This window comes from Rhincodon typus, chromosome 24, assembly GCF_021869965.1.
Source record: "Rhincodon typus isolate 14 chromosome 24, sRhiTyp1.1, whole genome shotgun sequence".
In the NCBI taxonomy this organism is placed as follows: domain Eukaryota; kingdom Metazoa; phylum Chordata; class Chondrichthyes; order Orectolobiformes; family Rhincodontidae; genus Rhincodon; species Rhincodon typus.
The window spans coordinates 13,197,521-13,217,314 of record NC_063355.1 but is presented as its reverse complement, the minus strand read 5'-3'; the positions used below and the strand labels follow the sequence as shown (position 1 = coordinate 13,217,314).

At 39.9% G+C, this 19,794-nt stretch overlaps 1 protein-coding gene across 1 annotated transcript in view; it reads left to right on the top strand.

Moving 5' to 3' along the window:
• Positions 1 to 890: 890 nt before the first annotated feature.
• The window catches only part of srrm4 (serine/arginine repetitive matrix 4), a 344,995-nt gene continuing 326,091 nt past the window's right edge, over positions 891 to 19,794 (top strand). Inside the window, exon 1 of the mRNA XM_048611588.1 lies at positions 891 to 1,021. Within this exon, the coding sequence (XP_048467545.1) occupies positions 891 to 1,021 (131 nt within the window). The remainder of the gene's footprint in view (positions 1,022 to 19,794) is intronic.

Genomic DNA, 19,794 nt, shown 5'->3' with positions numbered 1-19,794 from the left:
TAAACCTCCAAGTTTAAGAAAAGAGCTTTCAATGTGCAGATTGTGAGATCCAGACAGGAAGCAACAGCAAGGGAACAAGATTGTCAAATCTGAAGGAATGCCTTTGAACAAAGGACGTGGCCTGTCCCCCACTTATAGCAGCAGCCAATCTATTTGGCCTGAAAGGTTTCGGGTTGCTTCTGAATGCAGCTGCTGTTCATTGCGTTAGGCACATGCAAGGCCTGCCCTCAGGAACCTACAGCCTTTTGTTATGCAGATACAGCAGGCAGCACAGTCTTCGCTTTTTTTTTCAGACAGGAGGAAAGAGAGAGAGAGAAGGGGAAGAGACGTGGTACTCAGCTGACCAACCCCGCTCCAACGTCACATGCTAAATCAGACAAAACAAGGGAACAGCTTGGATGCTGAATGCACTCCGCCGCTGCTTTTGTGTTCTCAAGAACCTAGCTGCCTGTTTCTGAGAGCAGGTGCTCAGTTAAAACTGCTAACCCCGGACAGCACAGCAAATGGCTCTTTGTGTTGCAAGCCTGTTGGTGATTACCTGGTAAAGCAGGTCCTCTTTGATGACAAACTCGTTTTATTTCTTTTTTTTTAACAGTAACTGCCGTCACATCGGCATTGCATCTGGCTGAACAGACTCGAAAGAGAGATAGAGGGAGACAGAGTGGGACACTCCAAGCCGCGGAAGGAAAACTGTCTTTGTGCCGGCAGTTCCAGCGGAACGGAGAGGTGGAACGGTTCAGAAGCTGGACAGCTCCCTGGTGCTCAGCTGCTGGAGAGCGCTCCCTGTGTGTATGTGTTTGCGTCTATGTTTGTGTCTGAGCTAAAGAGCTCCACACAACGCTCTGGTCCATCCTCACTGCATCTCCCTCCAGAAGACCAGCTCCTAGATCATGTCCAGTGTACAGCAAGGGGAAAAGCAGCTCTTCGAAAAGTTCTGGAAGGGGACCTTCAAGGCGGTAGCCACCCCCCGCCCAGAGAGCGTCATTGTGGCCAGCATCACAGCCCGGAAGACTCTGAGCAAGTAAGCGTGCATTTTTTATTCCTCTCTTTTCTGAGAAGAAAGGTCAGAATGTCGCAGGCCACGAGAGCATTGGCAGGCTGTTGTAGATTTAATTGACCATCTGCTATGGTAAGGACCAGCCCATGTATTGAAACTGCTCATTCTCGTTAGCTACTGGAAACGCCTGTTGTTATCTTCATAAATCCGGATCCCCTGTCTATTGTACTGTTTGTGGGAAGCTCAGACTGGAGAAGCAATGACACTCAGGGGGTGTTGATGAAAAATGTTAGCAAAGAGACAGTGGTCGATCTCATCCTGATAGATAAAAACGAAGGATTAAAAGAAAAAAGGTATCACACTCAGGGGATGATAGTTTTAGGAGAATAAAGTTCATTATTGATTCTTCTCAGACTTGTTACATTTTTAATCTGTAAAAGCTGTATTAGCCCTGAGGTCTTTGGGTTAAGTAACAGCCTTTTTAATAGCCACATGGGTCAGATTGTGTACTCTAGAAGCTGGAGTTCAACATTATTTAGATGAAATCACATTAAAGGAAGTCTGGCAAGAACATATGGCAAGTATTATTAACTGGATTTCATCAAAAAGGTTTGAGAGTTGAACATCTTGCTGAATGGCAAAAAAATAAGAAACTACATTTCAACTAGTTATATATTCATGCCTGCTTTCGTGTTGCAATTGAGACCAATTAGACAGTAAAAAGGTGGTACTCTATATGAGCTGGGATTCATCGGGGTGTTTCAACTACTGTATCATACCAGGCTAACCAGCTGTGATGTACCAAGCTGTTTACAACGTGTCTCCAGTGACAACAACATATAGCCATTCATTTCAAATCAAACAACACAGTATGGAGTAACAGCAGACACAGTCAAGTGCACTTTTTTTTAACAAAATGGGAAAGGCATAAAAAAACGCATGAGCGAGAGGGAACAAAATTTGCCTCCACTGTCATTTCAGTTTGGATCGCATTATTAGCTGAGTCTGAGTTATGAGACAGCTCCAATTCCTGGCTGGTTTGATTCTCTTCCACTACTCTACAACCAGGGTAAGAGGAAAAGCTCACTGTGAAATATCTGCTGTTGAAAGTAATACTACAAAACACATTCACTTTGTGTATTGTTTGGACTGAATTATAGGGAAGGTTCAGAACATAAAACAGAGACTTTCATGATTCAGTTTGAGATAACCAATAAGAAGTACTCATTAGAGAAATGATTACAGTGAGAAATGGGTCTGTGTTGATATTCTGAGAAATGTTAAAGTTCATTCAGAAATCTTTAAGAGTTATCTGGCTCAGCGTATCTCCGGATTAACATTTCTGATTGATAAATGTATTGACCAACAAGTAGAATATTTCTCATGACACATTCATTATTATTATTTGAAATCTCAGAGCAATTAAAACAGGGGAAATGCTAAATCAATATTAATAAGGATGCATGCAGTGAATGCTGTATGTTGATCTTTCTTTTGTAGCACTGTACAATCAATACATTAGTTTGTGTGTATGTGTGTCGCACTCATGTTTGTTGTGTTGCTATGTCACTGGAAGTTCATTTGAATCTGCCTGCAGACTCCCTGCAGCATTCAGTTTGGCAATTAGTGCTGGCTCTCCGACCCCCCACTTATATCTCTGACTTAACAGTGACACTGTATTCAGTAGTGCTACAGCTGTCGGGTCTCTTCTGCCATTGTATCCACAAGCTGTTTCCTACCAGCCTGGGTTCATTAAAAATTCAGCTTATTTTGTGAGAGAAGGCTTGGGCACACAGCAGATGGTTTGCAGACTGATGCTAAGCCTGGCTTTTCTCCTCATCCTCAACAGATGCTGGGCAACTTTGATTTGCAGGGAAACTGAACAGTTTAGAGGAAAGTTTCAAACAAATCTTTTTTTCTAATGAGAGGGGGACTGCAATGGAGCTTACGTAGTGGGGAGCGGACCAGGGTTGACACTATAGATTTATAGAACTAAAATGGAAAGGAATTACCAGTCGCTTTCCTATCACTGGAACACAATGTTCTCACGCATGTATTATACTCTAGATAATTGATGAATTTTAAAATCATGCTTTTTGTCGAAATCTGCACATTTATTATTTTCTGTCCGGCTGCCAAGTTCGTAATATTTGGCACTTTGCTGAGGCATCCGTGAACAGCAGTTATTAGTAACACCCTCATCCCTGCTATGCAGTGACTAAGAAGTGACAGGATGAACTGTTTTTGTGGAACACTGTGTATGTGTATCTCTTTGATATAAAGACAAACGGAACAATGCTCAGAAGCTGCTTCCCATTTCTGGGCTAAATGTTGAGTTGATGCCACAATCTAAGAGCTGAATTAGGGTAAGAGGGATTGTATACGTTGGCTTTGCTCTTGAACGTTTTCAGCTGCAGACTTCACTTTGGAGTGTGAACGGTGCCTGCCAGCTCTATAAGAAAAAAAAAATGTCATTGTGGCCAACAGATTTCTTTTTTGCACATTCTCTGCTGGGTTCAGGCTGAGGGTGACACCATGCCCTGTGAGTAATGAGGTTGTGCCAATTGGCATGGGATGGTGACCTGATATCATTTGTGCAGTTTGCCCATCTTGCATATCTCCATAGCCAAACTCAGAAACTGATTTATATAACACAATACAATACAGCACAGGAACAGGCCAAGCATGCACTGATTCCTGATCCTCATTTAGAACCATTACTTATTGCCCAAGTGCAGTATCTGTCCCCCTGTTCACCTCCTGTGCACGTGTCTATCAAGATGTGTCTCAAACGTTGTTAATGCCTGCTTCCACCACTTCCACGAGCAGTTCATTCCACATACTAACCACTCCCTGGGTAAAAAAAATTGCCCCTCAAGTCCTTTTTAAATCTTTCTCCTCTCACCTTAAAAATATGACCTCTAGTTTTGAATTCTCCCACCTTAGGGAAGAGATCTTTGCTATTCACTTTATCTATGTCCCTCCTGATTTTATAAATCTCTATAAGGTCACCCCTCAACCTCCTATGCTCCAGTGAAAAGAATCCCAGCCTATTATTATAACTCAAACCTTCTTCACTGTCAATTTTTTATACCACCAAATCTTTTATATAAATGACAAACAAAAGTGGACTCAATACCGATCCCTGTGGAACACTGCTCGTCACAAGCATCCAGTCCGAAAAATAGCCCCCCACCATCACCCTCTGTCTCCTACTGTAAAACCAATTTTGTATCCAATTGGCATGTTCACCCTGAATCCAATGTAATCTAACTTTACTAATAAGTCTATCATGTAGAACGTCACCAAAGGCTTCACTAAAGTCCAAGTAAACAACATCTACAGCTTTGCCCTTATCAATCTTTTTGGTTACTTTCTCAAAAAACTTAAACAAGTTTGTGAGACATGATTTTCCTCACACAAAGCCATGTTGACTATCCCTAATCATTCCTAGCCTCTCCAAATGCATGTAAATCCTATCTTTCAGAATCACAACTTACCCACCATATTTAACAGTCTACTTGTGGCATTAATCATGACTCACAAAGAATTTCTTCATGTCACCTACTTTGGTAGAAGGCAATCTTATATTTCCTCAATATGTATGGACTGTAATGCTCGTGTGTTCAAATACTGGAGAAACATCTGCCTAACTACAGCATCAAAAAACATGGAGATACATAAGCCAGTTTCTTAGGGTGTGAAATTTTTAGTATTCCATTAACTGTTTTGCTTCCACTGGTAACATAAGAAAGTACATGATTAATATAGGGCAACAATGAGAAGAGATCAAGATTACATTGATTGGCATTATCATAACCTAGCTATGGGTATGCCACAAATGAACTATTTATCATATCACATAGAGTCATAGAGTCATACAGCACGGAAACAGACCCTTTGGTCCAACTAGTCCATGCCAACCATAATCCCAAACTAAACTAGTCCCATCTGCCTGCATTTGACCCATATCCCTCCAAACATTTCTTATTTATCTTTGGAGAGAAGCAGAGTTAACATTTCAAGTCCAGCATGACTTTTGCAGATCATGGAACTGTTTCTTTCAGATACATAATCACTGTCATGTCTTCTAGCTTCCAGAGTTCAAATTAAACACATTATTTTAGAGCCAAGATGCTGGAGCTTCATCACGTGTAGCAGTTCTCCATGTGGCTGGTGGTCTGTTACATTGTTACTCAGCATTTGACTGTTCTGTAGCAACAAAAGTCTCACCCTGAATGTATATTTGCATACTGACTGCTTCCAATTTCTTTATGCATGATACAACAATGGAATGCCACTCACTCCCAAATTTTGAATAACAACAGGCAGGACATCTACTCTCAGGGTCCTTGCTCCTGAGGAATGTCGCCATTGCCTGGTGAAGTTGTTTTGCTGGACCCTCCCAAAATATGCAGTTGAAGGGTGAGACTCCCTTTGCCTCCACTAAATATTGCCCAGGACTTTCCTTTAATTGATTCATGGATGTGAATATTGCAAGCATTTGCTGCCCTTCTGTAACTGCCCTTGAACTGAGTTGCTTGCTATGTCATTTTAGGTTAATTAAGAGTCGACCACATAACTGTGGTTTGGAATTACTTGTAAGTTAGACCACGTAAAGATGGTAAAATACCTTCCCATCAATGATTCAGATTCAGAGTTTCAAAGCAAAGTACATGACAAGTGCAGCAATGAAACAGGCCATTTGTCCAACACATTCTGCATTGGCCTTTACCATCTACATGAGCAAGTGACTCTGATTTGCCACATTTGATCTCGAATGTTGACCTTTGCAAACCAGATTTTTTATGATTACATGGTTGTCATTAGGCTAGCCTTTTCTTATTTCAGACTTCTGTTGAATTCTACTTTCACCATCTGCCATGGTGGGATTTGAACCCACATGCCCAGAACAACGGCCGATGTTTGTGGATTACCATTCCAGTGACGTTTGCATTATGCCACCGCCTCACCATGTTCCAATCCTTCTAAGTGAGATCAATCAGTAACTTACTTGTTGCACATGAAATTCAGCCTCCATTAGGGAAAGAAAATGATTCCACCAGGAAGGCATCAATTCTCTAAGTTATCATTATTTAGATGACACTCATTGTTTCACATCCTGCAGCATCCAGGAGTATAGCATGACACATGTTATGGACTGAAACTCATATCAGTCTGATTTTGCAACTCCTTGGTCAAGGTCTGAATTCAGTGTATTGACTTAAAAGGAGCTCGTTCCTATTTACCATTTAGATACAATGTGACTTCACCCCTTCCTTTTAGGAGATCAAGGCCAAATTCTCTTTTTCAAGACAATTCAAACCAATAGCATCTAGTTGAAAACCAAGTTCTTAGCTGACAAAATGAAATAGGTGTAGACATAAGCCACACTTGTTTTATGAATGGAGAAAGAAATTTGTCATAATTAAAGAAATAAGTTAGTTGACAGTTTTCTGGATTTTAATGTCCAATCATTTCATTTTTTCATGTTAAAAAAATGCTTGAAACATGCTTTTTTCTCTGATGTTCAAAATAGGAACTTTTTGTTTTAAAAAGTGTTTGAGCTTTCGTATCCATATTTGATTATTTATTTGTTCTCCACAATACTAACATTATTCAAAATGAAGACTAGTATTATTTTTTTTCCTCAATTCACTAATTTTTATATTAAAAACTGTTTTACTGTATTTGGGCATTGGCAAGGAGCGTTGGGAAAATTATTTAAAATTCTGTTAAGCATGATTTATGTCCAAATTATGGATGAATTATGGGTCATTTTATTATACACTTTTGGTTGCTTAATAACAAAGTGTAAAATAATATAAACTGTGTCAAAACACATATCACTTGCACATCATTAGAATGGTACATACACAGAAAGAACATTCACAAATGATCACCAAAATATAACTACAATTCCTTGGTTAGGTACTTAAGAGACAGAAACTAGAACATATGGTAGTGACTGGTGAGTCGATGGTTGCAGAGCAAATGGGAGACATGGGAGGAAATACATCAACAGTTTAAGAAGCAGAAGAGGTACAAAATATGGGAAAAACACTAAGACTCCACCACCATCAAAGACTGTGAAAGGTGGACAGCCATGACCACCAGGATTGCAAAACCAAGCACTAGAAGGATAATCCCCATTACTCATTTCCTTCCTCAAAGATTTGATAAAATGGTACAAGATGAGCCAAAGGACCAGAAAAACCCATTGGTCCCAATCCACCAGACTACTATTCAACTATACCTTGAAATCTCTAATGTTTGAAGTAGACTGGTCCAAAGATTAGCTCTGGAAATGTTATTGTTCCTAATTTATATCAATTATTCAGATTCAGAGATTCAGTGCAAGGTATATAGAAGGTGCAACAATGAAACAGCCATTTGGCACACACATTCTTCATTGAATTTTTACCGTCTACATGAACAAATGACCCTAATCAGATTTGCCTGTCCTGCACTCATATCCTTTGATCCATTTTGTCTTCATCCACTTATGAAATCTGATCATGAATATTGACATGGATTCTGCATTATGCTCTAACTCTGGAAATTAATCTCACAAAGTAACATCTCTCTCTCTCTAAATATGCTTCTCCTGACCCCTGTTCCAAGTATCTTGTATTTATCGGAAGGATGAACAAATCACAGGAGTTAGTTTCTTGAACTTCTTCATAGTTTAGTGAAATTGTAGTTGAACTGTGATCTCTAACCATGGATCAATGGCTGCCCATTTTAGACTCATCTGATCCTGTATCATCTTTCTATAACTTTGTAATTTATATCTGTATTTCTTTTTAACAAACAGAATCTTAGTGAAATTGTATTGTGATCTTTTGCAACCATCCATATTCTGTCTCTCATCTAGATGATTATATGAAGTTTTGTTGTGAGTCAGCATTTTATATTTTATACTTCTGGTGGCAAAACAAGAATTCCAATAGTTTTTACCACCTTATCAACCCGATAATAATTTCGAGGCTCTCAGCCAGGTCACTAAGTTGCACCAAACTAGAAGTTGAAAAATACTGAGTCAGAATCAACAGTCAGAATCCAAGGTGAAGAGTCGGCTAAAGTCTGTGAATGGAAAGAACAGTTACAGGTGAAGTACAATACAAGATGTGAACGTAAGATGCTACACATTAGAAAATAAAGCATAACTCCACATGAATGCAAAAATAGTTAAACTGAAGGTCAATATGTGTGGATATTAATAGGTGCAGCACTTAACATGTCACATCACTGCAGAGCTGCAATCAATGAAGCAAACAGAAGGCTGAACTGTTTTGAGATAATCAGTAGAGCATAATTTAGAATATGTTTCACTGAAATATTATAATTTGGCAGATAAGTTATAGCTTCCTCCATCTCAATGTTGATAAAAGCAAAGTCATTCTTTCTGACATATGCATCAATTGATCTATTTTGTTTATGTCATAGCTCTCCCTGATATACTGAGCTAATTCACCTCCTTGTCCTCTACAAAACAATTTGAATCTATTCTATCCAGTTAGATATTCCAGAAAAAAACATACAGATTATATGTACAAGAAATGTATAGTATGTACCAATCTCACAATCCTTGAAAATCAATGTTGTCATTAAAGCACCAACTGAGACACATGCCAGTATTATCTAGCTAAATTTCTCCAATTCTACCTGATTCATACTCTCAATGTAACTTGTTGTCACAGTTACCAGATCAATACATTTGAGATTGTTCTCTCATTTTTACCGATTTTATATCTTAAACATACCAAGCACTTCAGCTCTCTAAGCCACGTGCTATTGAATTATCTCTTGCACTGGACAATGTTGTATTTTTTTGTGTCAACGTCAACACTCTCATTTTATACATGAACTTGAATCAGATAGAAAAGCCACCTCAGTGTTCTAACAACGCGCATTCATTCATAAAGCAGAGGAGTGTCTCCAACTTGTCAGTGTGTTATCTTTATTTTCCACACCTGCCTTTTAAGAAAGATGGAAAATTTCCACTAAATAATGGCTGAAATAAACTGAGATGGTCAATCAATTAAAGATTAATGGCCGAAAGAATCCTTTCATCCTGTTCTTCAGGGCTGCACTCAAATTTGGGTCCCAAATGTATAAAGTCAGCATGCCAAGATCTTAGCTCCAAAATTTCAAGTGTTTCTAAAACTGGAAAAATAAACATACATACAGGAACTTACTTATTCTGATACAAGAAAAACAGGGCCAAAATTCTATCAAATTGTTTTATTTTGAGAGCTCAATGTTAAGAATGAAATCTAACCCTAAATACTGAAACAAGCTGATTATGGTTTCAGTAAAATTTAAATCGGCTTGATTGACTTGTACTTCCAACAGCCTATTATTTTGACAGAATATGATATTAAAGAATTAATTAAAACTGAGGGCCCTGTACATAATATTTCTAGTAGTTTGCTATTTAGAAGCTATTACTTTGATTTCCAAGCATGATCCCGGGGTTTAATTCTTGTTAATTTAACAGGCAGAGGTATAAATTTTTAATCCTTGTCGGTCTAGGCATGGCATTTCTTGAACTTTTGGCAATCTGGGATACAGGAAGTATATTAGCCCTTAGCAATCAGGTGTCAGTACACACTCTGTTGCTGCTGAGTGGTCTTGTGAGAATTTACCTCTAACTGGCTGCTGATCTACAGTTCATGAGGAACAGAGTCCTTGGCATCCATTAATAGGTAGATTTAATTGCCTTGCTGCACACAGAAAATACTGATAGAGTTTAATCCAGGTGACAGAGATCTCAAACATCAACTTGAGAGTAGCTTTATGTCACCTGCTTTGGGGAAAACCCACTGTATTAAATGGCATTCAGGCCCTTATGTTACCTGGGCTGGGACTTCCCTGGGATCAGGAGCCCCAGGGATGAAAATCCCCCTTTTTTGACAACTGCTGGCCAAGTTGAAGCCTGACATCATATATGGACCCAAGCCACAGATGGAATGGGATTGTGGATCGAGATCACGGGCTAGGGGAAGAATGGTAGTGGGGGACAGTGAGTAGAAAGGGACTGGGTCTCAATGGGTTCTCCTGGCCTCAGCCTGGTCCATTGTTCAGTCACTGAGGATGTTTGGCCTCGGGTCCAGGTCCCCAGGAGCCTACAAGAAGATTTGACAAGTTTGTTGTACAATATTAATTGCCAATATACGGACCTTAATTGACATTGGGAGTGGGAAGGCCTTCCTGCCCTGGACATAATCAGGACAGATGCCCCATCTTGCATTCTCTCGTCTTTATCTTTACTAATTGTAATGATTCTATTGAAGACTTAAATTTCACAGGACATTGTATACACACACACACACACACACACACACACAATTCCTGTAGTAAGTTAGAGGATTCTGCTTTTTACCTAGTAAAATTGTTAACAGTAAAATGTGGTAATGGAAGTGCTGCATGAAATAATTGTGGAATGTCAGTCGTGTTTTTTGGCTTTTGTCTTACTTTAATATAAAACAAACTCTAAAGTGCAAACATTAAGTTTGCAACATTTCTTTTTAAATAAAAAGAGTAAAAATGCTGTTTTTGCCCAAACTATGCATTGAGGAAATCACCTTTTCAGAAAAGCAGTGTTCAGCATCATACATTTCTTTGATTTGTTCGTGAGCCATAAATGGCATGGATATACAAACACTCTTCTGCTTTCCATTGAAAGTAAACCTCAGGCTCCAAGGCAGGCAAACTTCACTGGTTGCAGAATTACATAATCCTTTTGTCAAATGCATAAACAAGACCATATCTTGAAAAAGTCATTAGGCATAAAAAAAGGCCATAATCTTTTATAGCCTAAGACCACCTACCTTCCTTTTCACAATATCCCACCAATTTTTCTCTGTTCAGCCACCTACTTGTCTCCTGAACCCAACATATCAATTTCCTGAAGCATGCCATGGTAACATAGTCCACAAGAGAACCACAGTATAGTTGGATTCCTCAGAATGATCCCTCTTCTGTCTAGCTTTCTATTTCTTAAAATTTGTCCCTGCTATTAAAATTACTGATCAATTTGCAGATATTGTCTTTGTCAGACTCCTTCATAATTCTGAAAGCATCAACCAAATTACCTCAAACTCCCTCTTCCAAAGAAAATAGAGCTGAGCTTCTTATGGCCTTTCCTCATCATTGCATATTATACTTTGTACATCTATGATAATAGATATTGTGGGGATGCCACCAGTTTTGGAACAAGCCTGTAAATTACATTGTCAAGGTTCATGGAGCTTTATTGAAGGACAGGATATTGTTTATAAATAACCTGAATGAGATTTTCTACAATCACATACAGAATCACTGGCAACACTGTATAGCTTTGATCCGGTGTTTGAATCCTCCCTGATATAACACTGGAAATCATTAACAAGAATAGACTATAATTACATTTCAAATTCGGACAAGTGGAGATTATGAATTTCATAGAGTTTTCAGCTTTATACTGCAGCACCTTTGTGAACAAGCAGCTGTTGGGTACCTGTTACTGGTGAAGATAAATGGGATCAAACTCTAAAATTTGATGTACAAGGTAATATGACACAAAGTCATATATCTGCACTGATTTTATAGATCATCAGACACTATCATCTCTTTTTGCCATAAAAATATAAAACATAAAAATTAAATTCCAAGCAATTTCTCCACTGTATTGGGAATACTGTAATATCCACTTACCGTAACATATTTTAAAATTACTTCCTTTAAGCGCTATCTGAATGATAATTCCATAATTCAAATTCAATGAGCTTTACAGTGAAATATACTTACACCACTTCTACTTCATTGATATATAATCAAACCTTTTGTGTTTGAACTGTTTAGGAGATCAAATTGTATATCCATTTTCAAAACAGTCTGAATGTGACTATTGTATCAAATGTCACAAGTTTACTCTACTTTACTCATCTGAGTATTTGTTCAAATAGTTTTAGCAGTTGTGACAGCAGTTGGAGTATTACAGTCAGCATGCAGTCTCCTCAGGCTGAAAAGACAGTGGGGTATAAATATGGCCTGGTGAGTTGCAACGTGGGAAATCGTGAATTGGCAACCCATAGCAAACACAGCACAAATTTATTTTCCCATTTATATGCCTGACTTGCACATCTTCCCAAGCCTAATTTAAACCTAAGTAAATCAATCAGATTACCTGCTGGCGTTTTCCAGGAACCTGAGCTGGAAGACGCATATAGTATGTGGATATGGGAGCCAGCTGTGAGAACCTCTGTACTTACTAATTCTCACACTGAAGTGAGATACTCAAAGGCAACCACATCCATGTAACCACTGCTCCACAGGCAGCAATACCTTCAACTGAACAGGGCGATTTCCTCAACGCATTGACATTAGTGAACCAGATGGGCTTTTCCTGACGATCAGCAATGGGTTCATGGTCATCATTAGATTCCTAATTCCAGATATTTTATGTATTCAAATTCCACCATCTGCGTGGCAGGATTCAAACCCAGGTCTCCAGCACATTATCTGGGTCTCTGGATTAACAGTCCAGCGATGATACCACTAGGCCATTGCCTCCCCGAGACAGGAAACACTGTTTTGCTCCCTAGAAGAACGCATCATGTTGCACAGAGCTAAATATACCCTTAAAAAAAAATCCCTTTTGTGATGTGAGGCTTTGAATTTAACAGGCTTTGAAATAATCAAAGAATCCCCACAGTGCAGAAAGAGGCCTTTGGCGCATCGTGTCTGCACCTACCTTATCCCTGTAACCCTGCATTTCCCATGCCTAACGTACACATCCCTAGACACTACTGGCAATTTAGCATGATCAATCCACATAACCTGCACATCTTTGGACTGAGACAAAATCAGAGCACCAGGTGGAAACCCACACAGACACGAAGAGAACGTGCAAACTCCACACAGACAGTCACTGAAGGCTGGAGTTGAACCCAAGTCCCTAGTGCTGTGAGGCAGCAGTACTAACTGAGCCACTGTGTTACTCTGTGGTCCTTTGTAACAGGCCTGGCCTGCCATAACCTCTACCTTGAAGAGACTTTGTCTTGGTTTCTAACTTACAGATTTTTACAGCAGAAATATCCTTTTAACACATACTTTCTTAAAAATCTCCAAAATCAAATGGCGCATTAACACTATTAAAATCTGTTGATTACTATGTAACCCTTTTATTGTTGTTCTATATTGCTGGGTCTTTGTCAATCAATCAGGGAGTGTAGTATCCAATGGATTCCCTGCATTGGTGTTAAGTTCACCTTGAACTGCTGGTTACAATGTACTGTCAGGTTCATATGTCTCTCTGCCTTTCACCTTCGATTTAATTTCTATGTTGTAGACTTGCTTGCTGAGCTGGTGTGTTTGGTTGCAGACGTTTCATCATCCTGCTAGATAACATCGTCAGTGCACCTCCGGTGAAACAGAACAGAATACCAACCTGAGCTACAAATCTTCTCAAAAACTTTAATTTCTACGTTTTTGCTACTGCAGCTTATTGAAAAATCTTACATAAGAACGTCTCAGACCATATAAGTAAAACAATAAAGCAGAGCTAAGTTCAAAGGCTGCATCAAATTGGGGATTTTAAATCATTGGAGACTTGGGCATTATTCGTTCAGAAAACATTTGCCTGATCTCAAGTAAAACACTGTCAATTACAAGCATAAACTGAAACAACACACAAGAAACTTGACACTTTCTAGGATAAGCCATATAACAGCAACCCATTGAGCAGCTTAAACATTCATCCATTTTATCTACAGAATGTACTTGCAACAACTCACCAAGACTTCCTCAGATGGAGGAAGAATGATAGGCACATGGATGATAGTAAAATGTTGGGTATGAAGGCTACTTTGATCTTAGACCAGGATAATAGGTCGGCGCAACATTATGGGCCGAAGGGCCTGTACTGTGCTGTACTGTTCTATGTTCTATGTTCTATGAAGCACCTTCCAAACCTGCAAACTCTACCACCCAGTAACCAGGGCACACCACACCGCTTTCAGGTTTCCCTCCAAAGCCCATCCTACCTGTAACTGAACATTAAAGGTCATGTTTTCATCATCACTGGTACAAAGTGAGGAACTCTTTACATAGCATCAGAGTTTGGTTAGGGGTACATTGAACACATGGACAGCTAATGGTCAAGAAAACAGCATACCACGACCTTCTCAAGAGCAATTAGGCATGGGCAATGACCACTGATCATGACACCCAAAATTCCAGTATGTCTTCCAAAATATGAAAATAAAATTGGGATGTTATAAACCTTTTTTTAAAATTAATATATTCCTTTGTGATAGCAAGTTGAATGACAGAATTTATCTAAATGACCTTTATTTTAAGGCCAGAAAATCTAATTGCTATGAAGTAAGCATAGGTCTAAGTTACTTGGTTTTACAATTATTTGATGAAGGATCATTACATTTTAAAATGTACTTGACAGTTTCATATTGTAGTTCAGAATTGTGTAATATTTTAAGATTGAGTTGCATGCTGAATGAAGTGTGACATCCGCAGTGTAACATATCTGAATTTTGAATACCTTTTATTTTCAATATACTAACTGCGAGTTCGCCATTCATCAAATAATAACTAGCTGTGAATATTCTGCCTGGGATTTAATCTTCTGCTTGTAGATATTTAATAATTTCATGATAAGACAATAGAATTGGCTTTATGAAAGAATTAAGAGAATCAAGTTCTCCAGCAGTTTGAATGTGAAATGCTGCAACTATTTGCACATGGATTAAAGAGCCGTGTTTCACTGGCCCAAACCACAGTTCAGGTGACACAAGCAAAAGGTCAGTAAGAAAATCTTCTGCTCCTTGCTTCTTAATACAGAGCAAAAATATTCACAGTTGTGCAGTCTAAACTTGATCTAGTTTATGGAAGAGCAATTCTTTAGATTTTGTTCAAATCCAGTCATGTCTGAAGACAACTCTTTGACTGTACTCTGAATGATCAAAGAATGTTTTAAATAGATTGAGACTCCATTAAAGCATTTATGCAGTCTTCATATAATATTGGTAAACATTTGTGATATGGATCAAATGACATTCAATTTTTGAAGCACTTCTTTGTTTCCTTCAAAAGGAAAGCCTGTGATCAAAGTATAATTGGTTAGTAATGGAGCTAAAATGATCACCATAAGTGAAACATAATACCTCCTATTATTGAAGACAAGAGTGGAGAGTCCATTTCCTCAATGCAAATGTATGATGAAATGTTTATAAATGCGTTTGCAATTTTGTTCCTCATATTACACAAAATAAATCCTTCATCATTCCAGTTTAGAGGGGATACGCTTGCCACAGTATGACCATACTCTTAAGAATAGCCTTTTAATCTGCAAGAGGGAGAGAGAGAGGGGAGAATTAGCAGGCGATAAAGATACTTACATTGTATAAAGTTCAAAGGGCTGTTGCTGTGGCTTATGTCAGCATGAAGTGCTTGCTGATCAGCACAACTTGAAAGCTGCAACTGCATTCAGGTCAGATAGATGATAATGCTGGCTGCATTTGGGCAGAAGGATGGTTAAGATGATCTGAGTTGGAATTTGCATAAGGCTGATGGTTGCTGACCTCCCTGCTCCTCGCATCACTTCCCTGCTGCTCAGGCTTGGTATCATCTTCAATGTAATCATTCGCCTGGGACCAATCAAGCAGATGGCACATTCCAAGTTACACAAGATGATTTCCTGCATTGGGTCCGCTGAGACAGGCTAGTGACATTGCATTGTAAAATCATGGCCCTGTGTTGTGCAGCTTTTTCTTCCCTTTGCAACTTTTGTTACCTTTTTCACAAAAATTAGCATTGATGCCCGAATAATAGATTTCTAGAGATTTAACGGGAATGTAAATTTAGTGTGAGGCCAATTCTTCAGAAGGAACGCATAACCCAAACAGTCGCTGTTGTGCATTGTACAGAGATAAGACTAACAGAGAGCTGCATGCTAGCAGCCATTGCTGAGCAATTTTAATTACACCTCCCCAACACAACAATCAGCAGAGATGCCAATGTAATAAAATTCATGGTTACTTTAAATATTAATTACTTGGTCATGGGGTAAAGCAAAGATCCTGCTTCTATTAGTCCTTTCTGTCGTGTTCAGTTATGGGGTTGAAGGCATTGATATACGATGAGGAATAGTTCCCCTGCCCTTCTAATTGGACATACTTTCCTTGTAAAATATGAAAGATCTTAGGGAAAGCTATTTATATGTATGAGCTGGTAAAAAAAAAAAATCTTTGTTCTGTGCTGATCTGGACAAATCTAATAGAGTGTTGTGTCAGTCTAATGTTACATTCCTACAGGTCCAATATCAACCTGATAACAGATCTGTTACCTGCTGATCTGCATCATTCGGAGAGGTTTCCATCTCTCTACATTTGGTGAATACACGCATGAATAGCTTTTTCAGAATAAAATGTTGAAAATTACAAAATGTAAAATACAATACAAGATTAAAAATGACTGACAGATTTGAATAAATATCTTGGTAACAACTGGATGCAGTTTCAAATTCATATCCCTTCTACACATTCTCTGAAGATAATGTACGTGAAAATTCATTTCAGTATGAATATCACTGTAATTCTACAATTTAAACTTACCAAAATAATTTGTAGAATCGAGCTTCACTTGTCATTACACTCAGAAAACAGCAGCTGTACTTCAGAACCTTCGGTATAAGAATGGTGCTTGAGAATTTTGCCAATTAAATTTTTTTGATCATCTTACTGACAGCAAAAAGTATGACAGAGTTTTTTTTGTGTCAGATGGCAATTCACTCTTAAATCCTTCCTTGGCAAAATACTGTTTCTTTGATGTTATTTTGACAGGAGTTCTGCTCGCTGAGTGCTCCTTCTTCAACCTATGTGTCAAAAATTATAATCGCCCCCTACAGTGCAAAGGTACTGCAATGCATTGAACTGGAGATTTTGCTGGTGCCTGAGTATAGGACTCAGTAAAGTAAAAATGATCAAGAGGTTGAACTTAGAGTGAGAGTTGTTTTGTGAGCTATTCTTAATAAAGACAACTGCACCTCTCCATCTCCTCGGTTTCTTTTTGTGGTTGATATATAATTAGGCATTGGATTTTGACAATAGGAGGACATGATGGATACAGCCTTGAAATTTTTCATCAGCTTACATATGATGTTTACAACAGGTGGGTGGAAGAATCTTGTTCTGCCATGGATGTCCTTAATAGCTTAAGCAAAAAAAAATGCATCTATTGCATTTGCAGGAAACAGAGCATTAATGGAGCCTTAGCTCTTCCACTTTCTCTGAAAAGAACTGTCTCTGCTACTCTTCTGCTTCTGAGGTGATAGTTTGTACCATGACGATCAGCTCCGTGTTAAACCGATCAGAAGTTAGATTTTGGCATTGCAATCGCTGCCAAATTTGGTGAAGTCAGCGGACTGAGAAAGCACATGTTTCAGGGCCTCTGTTGCTCTGAGCATGTTTCTTGGCCAGCTCAACATTTGTATCTTTTCGGCGAAAGGTAAGTCGCATTGAGTTTGGCACTAAATCTTGCTGCAAGGGTGAGCGTGAGTTTTCTTGCCTTATCAAGCTCATCGCTTTAATTGTCTTCTGCACTCTCGCAAAGAGGATCATGCCCTATTTCTGCCCCATCGTACCACATGCCATTCCAGGAGCAACTTGCCACTCATCAGTGTTCACCAGTATCCTTGGCACCTGTGCCATCTTTAAAAGCCTGTTGTGCTCCTGGACAAGCAATATCAGTCCAGAGCTGCCCTGCATGGTTCCTGATATCTGCTCTGGACATGCCAATTGGAGAAAATTGGCAGCCCTGACTTGCGGGCAGGGTCCTGCTGAATGGGGTGGCACAGAGTTAAGTCTTTCTCTTGCCCCAGGAGCAGAAGTGGAGGCAATGACAGCAGACCATGCCAGCCTACTATGAGATTGCCCCTTGGGTAATGCAGTCTTGAGGAGTGCCCAACATTGTAGGTTGAGGCCAGTGTCCTTCTACATACAGTGCAAGTGCCAGTTTTTCCTCTCTGACACCTCACACTCACTCTATCTCTGCCACTGCACACTCTATCCATCAAGGCTCATGCTCTACCATTTTCACTAATGTCTGCTCACCATCACCCACCCCAAATTGTGACTGCACTAATCCCACACCGCCCTCTGCACTGCCTAATCACTCACTCGGGAAACCTCCCCACCTGCACCAATAGTAACAGCTGTACCACCCACTTTCCTCTTCCATATTATTTGCTTCTCTCTCATTCCACGAGGAAAAGAGCCCAAAATAGGACAGCAAGAGTTGATGTGCTGCCCACGATTTGGCTCCTCATCTTTTATGAGCTGAGGATCCTGACTCTTACTGCCGTGGACAGCTCTGGACTGCTAGCAGAGGCTGTGCTTGAGGATCACTGAGTGAACACTAACATCCTTGACTGAACTAAGGCCTGCTGACAACCGTGGCAAGCTTCCAGTTTTTGTGGCTGTACTAAATGGCATGGTAAGACAGTAGTAATCTGAAGAAGGGTCCAGACTCAAAACGTCAGCTTTCCTGCTCCTCTGATGCTCCCTGGCCTGCTGTGTTCATCCAGCTCCATGCCTTGTTATCTCAGACTCTAGCATCGGCAGTTCCTACTATCTCTGAGTAGTATGACCCAGCACCTTCCAAACCCACAACCACTTCCATCTAGAAGAACAAGGGCAGCAGATACATGGGAACACTATTATTTGCAAGTTCCCCTCCAAGCCACTCACCCTCCTGACTTAGAAATATATCGACATTCCTTCACTATCGCTGGGTCAACGTCCAGGAATTCCCTCCTTAATAGCATTGTGGGTCAACCCACAGCAAATGGAGTGCAGTGGTTCAAGAAGGCAACTCACACCCATTTTCTCAAAGCAACTAGGGATGGGCAATAAATGCTGGCCCAGCGACAGCCATGTCCCATGAGAGATTGAAAGAATTATCTCTAGCTGAGTGACCAAAGCGCTAAAAGGCAAAGCAAGACAAGGCAGGATGCTGCGAGTATCTAGCCAGGGTCAGAGTGAATGAGCACTATGACAGCAATGGAACAGGCCAGGCATTAGCCTGGTCCAGTCCATGAAGGTGTGTCCCTGAGCACACAGTGTCCTTGCTGCAGCACTACAATGAGAGTTACCAGTGTAGCCCAAGGTGTAGCAATGACGTGCAGAAGCATCCTGTTATTGGTTCGGAGATGTGCCATTAGGATTCTTAGAGCCTGGCATATTATAGATGCCAATGTCTATCGATGTTGGGTGCATGTGGCTTGTGTTCAACAGTGGTGCAAGCATGAAGGTCTTATGGAAGAAGAGGCAAGTTGAACCCACCAAGAGTCTGCTCTGGTTTCCAAGTTGTATTTTCCCTATGACTAGAACCATCTGGGTCACTAATGTCCTTTAGGGAAGGAAACTGCCATCCTTACCTGGTCTGGCCTACATGTGACTCCAGACCCACAGCAATGTGGTTGACTCATAACTGCCCTCTGGGCAATTAGGGATGGGCAATAAATGCTGCCTAGCCAGTGACACCTTCATCCCGTGAATGAATAAAAAAGAACTTTGTACAGCGAGTTTGCAAGATCATAACCTGTGGCAAATCGGACTATTAACAAACTGCTCAACAAGTAATGAGGAGTGTTAATCAAGATATCCCACACTTTAGTGAGAATCTCACCCCTCTGCTTGAGCAAACAGGGCAAACTGCGGCAGATGATCTCAAGTCCAGATGACTATCTCATCCGATTCTACCGCTCATCTCATCATAGCCAAAGTTGCTCAGAG